Source organism: Bidens hawaiensis, unplaced genomic scaffold, assembly GCF_021521415.1.
Source record: "Bidens hawaiensis isolate Kalapana, Puna unplaced genomic scaffold, B.hawaiensis_p1.1 tig00036332_1, whole genome shotgun sequence".
Taxonomy (NCBI): domain Eukaryota; kingdom Viridiplantae; phylum Streptophyta; class Magnoliopsida; order Asterales; family Asteraceae; genus Bidens; species Bidens hawaiensis.
The window spans coordinates 36,423-47,044 of record NW_027496333.1 but is presented as its reverse complement, the minus strand read 5'-3'; the positions used below and the strand labels follow the sequence as shown (position 1 = coordinate 47,044).

General features: G+C 33.6%; 1 protein-coding gene and 1 pseudogene across 1 annotated transcript; one reads left to right on the top strand and one right to left on the bottom strand.

The window, feature by feature from the left end:
• The first annotated feature begins 521 nt into the window (after positions 1 to 521).
• On the top strand, positions 522 to 6,036 carry LOC143588356 (auxin response factor 4-like). The gene is made up of 11 exons (XM_077069379.1): positions 522 to 676; positions 1,038 to 1,133; positions 1,214 to 1,264; positions 1,366 to 1,515; positions 3,166 to 3,250; positions 4,042 to 4,132; positions 4,305 to 4,460; positions 4,924 to 5,046; positions 5,135 to 5,210; positions 5,652 to 5,826; positions 5,915 to 6,036. Exons 2-11 carry the CDS (start codon positions 1,050 to 1,052, stop codon positions 6,034 to 6,036), a joined length of 1,113 nt encoding a protein of 370 aa, XP_076925494.1. The 5' UTR covers positions 522 to 676; positions 1,038 to 1,049.
• Positions 6,037 to 9,017: 2,981 nt separating this feature from the next.
• On the bottom strand, positions 9,018 to 10,066 carry LOC143588355 (putative F-box/LRR-repeat protein 9 pseudogene; annotated as a pseudogene).
• Positions 10,067 to 10,622: the final 556 nt, after the last annotated feature.

Genomic DNA, 10,622 nt, shown 5'->3' with positions numbered 1-10,622 from the left:
GCATTTTTTTCTGTAATCATGTTGCTATTTTCTTTATTAAAAGGTATTCTATGTTATTTGTGTTTTTAATTTTTTTTAATTTTTTTTTATTTTTATTATGATGGCTTTATTTTTAGTCCAGTATTCAAGATCTGAAGTTTGTTCTTTATATGGAATTAATCTTGTAGTTGATCTTTATATTACTATAAGTTTTTTATAGCCAAAAAGGATATTTTTGAAAGACTTAGTTCATACCAAATAGCATTGTCAATATTGAATTTCTTGAATCAAAGGGGGTTCCATATCCACGTTTTAAGTTAAATTCTTGTTTTTTTAATTGTAACCATGGTTGTAAAAATCCTGACTAGGCATTGATTAATCGTCGATTAATCCCAGTTAATCCCCGCTTAATCGATTAGCGATTACCACAACACTGATTGTAACTAAGATGCAATGTATGCAGATCCGAGAAAACAATGAAATTTCTTGTTTTCTGGTTTTTCGTTCATAACCACTGTCAATAATTCAGTTTATAAGTTATTGTCATTTTTCTGATGCAGTTAATTTACCTTTAATTTCAGGTGATTATCAAGCTGATCTTCGTGCTCAGTTATGGCATGAATGTGCTGGTTCTTCAGTAAAAATTCCTTGCATAGGTGATCTGGTATTTTATTTCCCGCAAGGCCATCTTAAGCAGGTTTCTGTTTAATCTCTCCTTTTTTTTTCTTCAGTGGTAATCTTAGTATATTTTTTTGGGAATGTACACACATAAGGGTTAGGTTCAAGCTATTAATTGTAATATTATAGTAAGATCACATTTATTTCAACTTTGATGCTAAATTGGACTATGAACTAGCTTCATCTGATTTTTTGATTAGTGGTAAAAATTGTAATAATTACTGTTGTATTTTATTAATTAATATGTAGCTGTTATTATGCAACATTGTGAATTTACCTTGTTTTCAGGCTGGTTTAACAGAAAATTTCTCAGTTTTGCGTGTGTTTTATATTGGTGAAAATGTAAACAATTATGTGAGTGATTATCGTAAATTTTTTAGGTGGAAGAAATCATGAAGCAAGAAGGCATAGATAGAATACCCAACAATTGGTTACCTTCTAAGATACTGTGTAAGGTGGTTGATGTTCAGTTAAAGGTATATTCATGTTGAATTTTCAACTTGTAAATTACCAATATATTTATGCTTTTGTACTTATATTCAGCTGTAAACTGCAGGTGGAACTCAAGTCTGAGGAGGTGTATGCTAAGATTACTTTGCGTCCACACGTAATCACATTTATGCTGCCAATGATTTATTCTTTTCTTTACGTTTGCTAGAACAATATAATTCTTATAGTGTGATTAATTTTAAAACTTGGAATATTTAGTTTTATGAACGTGAGGTATCAGGCATTAGGACTGTTCCTCAAAAGGTTCCTGCAAGTTCTTTCAGCAAGATTTTGAGAGCTACAGATGTAAGCAAAGACGGGGGATGTGGCCTACCTCGGAAAGATGCTGAGAATACATTCCCACCTCTGGTATATAATATGCATATTATTATTTTCAATGTCACAAATCCCCAAAATCATGATTTTTATTACATAATTCATAACTCTTTGATGCTGATGATTAGCATTATCATTTCTTTAATCCAAAACCATTTCGTAACCTTTAGTAGTTTAGTTGTCAATAGAGAACTGCACTAGGGGTAAAAATAAGCCGAGCCTTAGGTCGCCTAAGCTCATTTACCTTAAAGGAGCTCAAGCTTGGCAAGTTTCAAGCTCTATTATTTATTTTATATCACACTTATATACATTTCAAACTAGACTCGGGCTTGTTTCAAGCTTGACTCTGGCTTGTCTCGTTCATCATTTATTATTTATTTTATATTACATATGCATTTATAACTATTTCTAGATATAAAAAAGGAATATTGGTTTTAAATAATCCCAACTATGGCCTATTGGTAAATATCAGTCTCAACTTTACACTTGCCTATTGACTGTCCCAACTATTGATGTATTTGTTTTTAACGGGCCGCGACTAACGGATGTTAACCCCGTTAGTGATTTGCTGACGTGGACCTTCTTCTCCAGCCGGAAACCTGCAACTCGCCTCCATTCTCCCTAATATTGTTACACCATCTCTCTCTATCTTTCCCCTCATTCGAAACCTAACCAACGTGCCGCCGTTGTTGTCTCCGGCGAAGTCCACCCTCACCAATCGTGCACCATTTGAGGTAATTGACACATCATTCGACTCGTTTTTATCCTCTTAACAAAAGCCCTATGCTTATTTTGTAAATCGTGTAACATTGATTTCAAATTTTTGAAAATAAAATCGGGTTTGGTATATAGGGATTGGCCATGAAAGAAGATGAAATCTACTTCATTTTCTAATTTCCGATGTCTTTTGAAGAAGGAGGGAGACGGTGTGACGATATTAGAGAGAATGGAGGCAAGTTGCAGGTTTCCGGCCGGAGAAGAAGGTCCACGTCATCAAATCACTAACGGAGTTAACATCCGTTAGTCGCGGCCCGTTTAAAACAAATACATCAATAGTTTGGACGGTCAGCAGGCAAGTGTAAAGTTGGGACTGATATTTACCAATAGGCCATAGTTGGGATTATTTAAAACCAATATTCCTATAAAAAAATGTACACAATAAAATCCCACTCATAACATAGCTATTGGTAGGGTTCGGGGAATTATTTCTAGATATACCTATAATTACAGTTTTATAAATATTATAACATAATTTATATTGTTTAATTATAATTTAGTATATAAAAATAATTACTGTTTAAATATATATTTAATGTATTAAATAAAATTATTTTAATAAGAGGCTGGTTTAGGTTCACGAGCCTAGTCGAACTCGATAAGTGAAACTATGTTTCTGAGCGGCTCGGTTTTTGTTTACAGCACTAAGTCACCCTGGAAAAGTTATGTTCAGTTTTTTATTTTCTTGTGCAATAATGTTTTTTTGTTTTTGAATCCATCTCTAAAGACCGGTCTTCCTTTTGGAGGATAAATAACATACAATTCTAACCTTCCAATGTATTCTCTCTAGAAAGTAGTATATAGTTATATTTGGTGATTAAGCATGGATAAATGGATTGTGCTTTCATTAATGTTCAGCCCCAGTACTTTCAATCACACTAATAGTTTGTACTTGCTTTGGTGCAGGACATGAGTCAGGATTCAGCTTCACAAAAAATTATTGCTAAAGATCTACATGGGTCAATATGGCAGTTCCAACACACATATCGCCGTAATATTACCCCTTTCATATAGTTGATGCAAATTAAATCCTGAATATTTCATAAACCCAATAAAGCTTTACAAGATATACTTGCCATTTTTTTACTCCACAATTCTATTACTTTGTAGAATACTTCGTGTGTCCTCAATGAGTACAGTTCGATTCTTGAGTTGAAACCAAAATACCTCAAAATTTGAATATTGTTATATATTCGGATCTTTTTGAAAGTTTTAACTCAAAAGTTTGTTGATTTGCATTTCTGGAACAAAGTTTAATGTAGTCACCAAAATGTTGTCTTTGCGTACAAAAAGCATTTTCAATTTTGAAGTTGAGATATATTGAATTTATCATCAAACCCACAATACACTCTCTTTTTTGGCCATTAATTTCGGGTTATGTATGAATCAGTCTATTTGAGTTGTGTTTTATCGTAAACGGGTTAGATAAAATTGTTCTTTGTTTTCTTTTTCCAATTATAGTTATAAGTTCCCTGTTTCTAAAATTTTTGAAGAATAAAAAAGTGTTAGCAGGTCAACACAACTCATCGAAAATGCTGTGTTATGACTTATTAGCTAACCCGTCTATCTTAAGACCTCTTTGTTTTTAATTTTCCTCATTAAGTTGTGAATAAGTAATCGTTTGGTCTTTGCAATGAATGAACTGTCTGACTAAACGGCCATCTGGAAAACTTATTAACTGAAAACATGTTAATATGAATATGTTACATAAACAATAATAATAAACAAAAGTAAATGACAGAGTGCTAAATCATCAAAGTGTTTTTGTATGTACAAATACAGGTAGTCAAAATAGACATACACTGATAAATGGTTGGGGTAAATTTGTCCGCGAAAAGAAGCTTTGTGAAGGAGACGTTTGCATTTTCTTAAGGTTCTCTCTACTCCCTACAATAACTTCACGGATCATTCTCCGTATATCTTTAAATAAAATTTTCTGTCCAGTTCCCGTTTACCTAAAGCTTGGTTTTAAAAGGTGCATATTAAGGGCTCACTTTTTAATGGCAATACTAAATGATGACCACACATTTTTATTCTCGTGACAGATGGAAAAGAGAAATATACATTGGTGTTTGTCGAGCGGCTAGATGGGATGACACACCTACTGAATTAACATGCGCCAGTATGCAGCTTGGCATCCTACACAATGTCAACTTATCCATCAAGAAAAGAAATGAGTTTACTGTATCTTACTACCCTTGGTAAGTTTCTCTATCACATTTACTGTCATTTTTTACTTTGGGGCAAAAACATTTACTCTCCCCGTTCTTTAAAGGATTATAAGTCATAAAATGGAAGTTTCATAATATATCCCCTCAACATGTGCGAATTTCGTATCTACACAAAGCAAGTTTTAATGCCTAATGTACATCGATTTTACAGCACAATTTTCGTATATGTGATATTTCTAAATTTTGAGGGGATCTTAAATTGCCAACCGGTAGTATGTTAATTGTGTTTTCAGAAGTAAGTTTACTGCTTTAATAATGTGATTTACCAAATCGACATGTTTGGGATACTTTTAACCTGATTGACCTTTTTTCTTTTAGCTAGCTTTTAATTTGACACGTTTGAGATAAGTGATACAAAAATTTACAAATTCATAAGTTAACAGGTTAAAGTTTCTTTTGATTATATGTTATCGAATTTATGGATACATTGCAGGACGAGGATTTCACCGTTTATAGTAGCATATGACGAGGTCATGGAGTCACTGAAAGTTAATTATACGCCTGACATGCGTTTTGAAATGCAGTTTGATGATGAGCCTCAACATATTGTGAAAAGGTAGGCACCTTTTATTTACCTACAAATATGTTATTTTTTTTATGAATTGTACTACTTTTCTTCAAACTAATGCGACTCTCTTCACCAGATTCTTAGGGACCATAATTAGCAAAGAAGATATTGATCCTGTAAAATGGCCTCAATCAGAATGGCAGTGTCTAAGGGTGAGTTATTATTCTATCCATATTTTAAGGCATCACTTTATAGGGGTGCAAACGAGCCGATCGAGCTACTCGAGATCGGTTCGATAACAGATCGAACTGACCCAAGCTCAAACGAACTCGAGCCTAAGAATTAGCTTGTTTAATAAACGAGCCCGAGCCAGCTCCTCGGCTTGGCATCACTCGTGAGCCTAAACAGTCATATTTTATATAAATTTAGCTAGGTTTTTTATATAAATATACATAATTATGATATTATAATATATTTTATTATATATAAATTATAATTTTAAGTATGTTTAGAAATTGTTATACACGTATATGAATAAAGTAATTAATAGATAAAAAATAAGTTGAGCTTGAGCCGAGCTCAAGTTGAGCTCTATTAAGCTAAAGGATAAAATAAAGAAGCTAACTGTGCCTTTTTTTCCCCCAATTATGCAGGTTCGCTGGGATCTCAGAACATGTGGAGATGCTCTTCCTGAGAGGGTTTGCCCTTGGCAAATCCAATGTCTTGGCGTGGCTGCGCCACATCAGCAGTCATCAGTTTCTATTGGTCAAGAGGGATCTATGCCTTTGCAGCCCGTGACTCACGAGTTGCCACTTTTAAGAACTAACGGTTAGAATTCCCTTTATTTTAGTTTGAAAATATTTTGTTACAATACAATCATTCTTCATGAATCCATGCCACTTGGGGAGGATTGCAGGGCAAGGAACTGAAACTTTGACTCTTTCCAATGTCAACATCCCTGGTTCATCAAGCCAAGATCAGCCTCGAGATAAGAAAGATGGTCGCAAACTCAAGTTGTTTGGAGTATACATCGGATAACCAGAAGTTATTTTGTGATGCGCTGGCCAGATTGAGTGTTTCTCTTTAAGATAGTATTGCATTTCTAGTTTTCGTTTTGGTATGTAATAAAACGGGTTGTGGTATATTTGTCTTGGACTTTTAAGTTTACTCTTTTGGAACAAACACATAGTTTAAGAGTAAACTCATGTTTTATTATATTAAGCAAAGTAACTCAAAACCTTAATACAATAGACTCTCATACTTCCCTAAACTTGATCATGTGTTTGTATTTTCTGGCTTAATTGGCAAAATGTATTTTTCGACAAAGCTGAGTTCCTCCAATGGCGATGTGTTCTTCAAAGCTTCAGTACTCTAGAACCCACAAATTTCTCTAAAATACGCTATAATTTCTAGATGTCTAAGCTAACTTGATGACTAATGGAAGAGAAGGATAAACTAATCAAATTACTAATGACTCAGAAGTTGAATTATCATTTGATATCAAGACTAAATTATGCAAACACGTTATAAGTTACTGAGTATGGGTGGTATGAATTTAGTCACGCTCTCTGGTCTCCACCATGACTAAAACAATACAAAACAAAAGATTAAAATATTTTATACTAGGTTAAGTAACCGTGTAAAACACGGGTTAAAACAAATAAATTTATTTATAAATAATAACACAATATGAAATATAAAAACCTGCTCAACATATAAAAAAAATATAGTATATGGTTGAATAAATTACACAATACACAATATGGAAATAAAAAGTTGAATTTTTGTAAATCTCTAAATATTTTTTTTGTATACAATATTTGTAATTTAATTTGTAACTTTATCTTTTATATTAAATTAGTAATTTCACTTTATTTTTGGTTGCAACTCTAGAATGAAACACATAGCTGACTATGTGTTAAAACAGATTTCTCAAAAACAAACAAACCATCTAAAGCGATTGATCTTTGCTTTTATTAATCTTTATTGCAAAACAAACATAAAGTGAAAATTTCTTAGTTCAAGGTAGAAGTGCCAACGACGAGACGTGCGAGACCAGAAGACCAGACTCAACTCTCGCAGCCTGCTCCTCGGCTACACTTCATTACTCTAGTAATGCTAAAATGAGATATGGAACTTGATTCTTGAGTGAAACTGGAGTTGTTTTAAACTTAGTTGTGAAACTTAAAACTTTGTGATTTTAGTTGTTCTTGATTTGATCATTATTGAATGTAAAGAAACTACCATTGATCAATCTCTCTCTCTCTCTCTCTAATGGCATCTTACTTTTCTTTGGTGTATATCTAATGAGTAATGATGACGTATTATTATGGTATAACATTTTATTATTTAATTGACATTACCTCACCCAACCTGAAAATTCTAACGTCGGGTTGTTAGAAATCCAAGCATTAAAAGACGTGACCCTTAAAACAGACGTGGGCTCTGTAGTTCTCTTTAATATATTTATAAAACTCATATAATTTGATAAATAACGAGTACTCATACAATATTATCAACAACCACTCGTGGGCACGTATCTGCCGATTCTTATAAGAAAAGTATTTCTTTTTTGGCAAATTGGAAATAAATAATCATAGCTTTTATGTATTGGCCGATAATAATCTCACATTTAAAAATCACTAGCAACAGTCCCACCTTTTAACTATTTTTGTCTCACTGGTCCTCCGTTAAAAAATACTTAAAGTCGTTATGTTTTTTTCCTAGTTTCAAACCGATGTTTTAGGGCTTTTAATCGGAAAAACGATATGAGTCGACTGATGTAAAACTTATCTCGAAACGGTGATTCAAATGGCTTGATTTTTGTTAATTGGAAATTCAAGCACATGAACTAAAACATTGTTTCGTTGTTTGGATCAACATTTCAAGATAAGTTTTACATCGGTCGACTCGCATCCTTCTTCCGATCAAAAGCCCTAAAACATCGAGTTGAAACTAGGAAAAAACTTAACGACGTTAAGTATTTTTTAACGAATGACCATTGTGACAAAATAGTTGAAAGGTGGGACCATTGGTATTTGGTAGTGATTTTAAAGGTGAGATTATTATCGGCTAATACACAAAAGGTGGGATTATTTATTTCCAAATTTGCTTCTTTTTTTGATGCAGCGTTATTCTTGAATTTGGAATTGCCGTTTTGATACTTTTTTTATTTTAGTTCTTAGTTCAAGGTTTCCCAACCTATTACGGAATCTGGAGATCCCATATTGGCACCTTGACATTTTTTAGTTCTCATTCAAAATTATAATAATAAAAAGCAGTACAAATTCACCATGGCTTCAAAAGTGAAGCAGAAGTTTCATTGCCTCTTTTCAGGTGTCATTTTACAGCACTTTCTATTTATAAATTCATGCCTAGACAGTTATACTTGCAACTTTTCATCGAAAATCATTAGTTGAAGGATGAAATTTGAATCAGTTATCATTGTTTCGATTCTAAATATATCAATGTATGAAACTTTTTATTGTATTAATAATCGTTGGTCGTTCATTTCTTGATTTCTTCTTTATAGTTTCTGTGGAAAAAGAGTTCCATCTTGTTGCTATTCTAACCCGCTTAAGGTTCTTTTTTAATCTACAAGGAAGTGATTCAAAGACCTGATGACGGCTCGCATGCCCTGTATTTGGAAAATATTAGTTGTGATATTAAAAGGAAAAACAAACACATGAACATAATTCTAGCTGCGATATTTACAATTAATGATAGCAGCATCAAAGAAAGCGATGTTGCTGCCCATCCAAACCGATGCTGCAGTTTCTTACCTTAAACTGATGTGCTGCTTGTGTACTGCTCAATTCTTACGATAAACGACCTTAAATTTAGTCAAAAGAAGTTGGTAATGACAAGCTAGAGACCGAGGAATAAAACACTGTTTAAAGAATTGTACAAGCATTAAAGCAATCGCAAAATTCTAAGAAAATCAATAAACTCCAAAACAAACATCTTTAAAATTTACCTACTTTTTTCATAAATTGGAGAAATCATCAACAGAACACTGATTACCTTATGCAATGCATACGCCCTTCAAGAGAATGATGAGGAAGTTTGAGATATTTAATCTGTTGTGAATATATTTTCCCTAAGATCCCTGGTATATCAAGGTATATGCACCTACACAAGTCAAGTGATTCAAGGTGACAACAGCCATCCAAAATTGCCTCTAACCCAATGTTTTTCATGCAGTTCCCAATAAGTTTAAGGTGACGTAATCCAGGTAGGTTTTTCCCAATCGCTAAAGCTACCTCGTTATCTTCATTGTTAAGTGAGAATATAGATGATGTTCGGTTCAGTTTGAGTGTTTTTAGCAAGGGGCAATAGCGGCCCACAGCTTCAATATCTTCTTGCGAAATGCTTGTCCTGATAAGGCTGAGTTCCTCCAATGATGATAATTTCTTGAAAACTTCACTCCAGAATCCTTCCACTTCAGCAGACATATTATACGCGATTTCCAGACGTTTAAGCTGACTTGATCTGTTAACGGAAGAGAAGCGGAAACAAATTAGTCATGAATGTTAATTATCGTTATCGTTCAGAAGACCCATGAAGGATGTGGCCAAGTACAATCATCTGGTGGGCAACAATGGAAAATAAATATAACATCAACCAAACTAAAATATACAAGCAAGTTATAACAAACCAACCAATTATATTACTAGATAATTTCTTGACCATGATTACAATACCTATCAAGAGCATAATAAAGAAACGCGCGACGGCAAAGACCATGTATGGTTAAATCAACCATTTGGCCTTGGCTTCTATCCACAACATGCTTACACGTCTTCAGGCACATGACTCTTCCAGCTGAAAACGTGTCCATATAAATGACCCTCCACATGGCCGGGTCCTTGCAGATATCACGCCACTCAGGGCACACTTTTTGCGCATTCAGGAGTTTGTCAAACGCACCAACTCTTTGGAGTATATTCGCCATTAAGTCGGATGGAAGCTCCAACCAGTTCCTTGTTGGTTTCTTCTCTTTCGGTTTCTTCTCTTCCCGTGGCTGTTTCGGATTCTTGCTTTTTCTATGATTTGATTTTGATGGCATTGTCACTTTTAACATTCACAAAGCAAAGCAAATACTATGATGTTATAATCACCTTTCTAGGGCAAACGAAATCAGAATGGGTAGAAATCACTAATAAAAAACCAATAAAAAAAACTAATCGATTAAAACTCAGACGTAATTTCAATGAAAGATAACTCACATCGCAATGAACAAGAAACTCAAATTGGTCGACTGATATTATATGGGTCGTATATGATATATATAGCCGCCGGACGCCACCGCCAATCAAATATATTACTTTTATTTATGTACGTATATATATTGGGAGCATGTTTACCTGCTTTTTCATAAAGCCTACAGGTTAGGTTGAAAGATGTTTGGTGATTAATTTTTTTTTTTTAGTTTTTTGCAAGGATCAAAAAACAGTTTTTTAAAAGATTAAAATCATGGCTTTTTAAAATGGTTTTTTGAAAAAGCTAATAAGCTGTTTTCAAACTTAATTCCAAACATGTTCTAGGTATGTTTGGCAAAACTAGCCGGTGACTGTTAGCTAAAAGCTGGTAGCTGCAAGCTGGTGGCTGTAGCTATAGTTTTT

Coding starts and splice junctions, on each gene's coding strand:
- LOC143588356 (XM_077069379.1), top strand. CDS start 1,050: ATGAAGCAAGAAGGCATAGATAGAATACCCAACAATTGGTTACCTTCT. Junction 5,047..5,134: donor CCTCAACATATTGTGAAAAG/GTAGGCACCTTT, acceptor TCTCTTCACCAG/ATTCTTAGGGACCATAATTA. Junction 5,827..5,914: donor GCCACTTTTAAGAACTAACG/GTTAGAATTCCC, acceptor GGAGGATTGCAG/GGCAAGGAACTGAAACTTTG.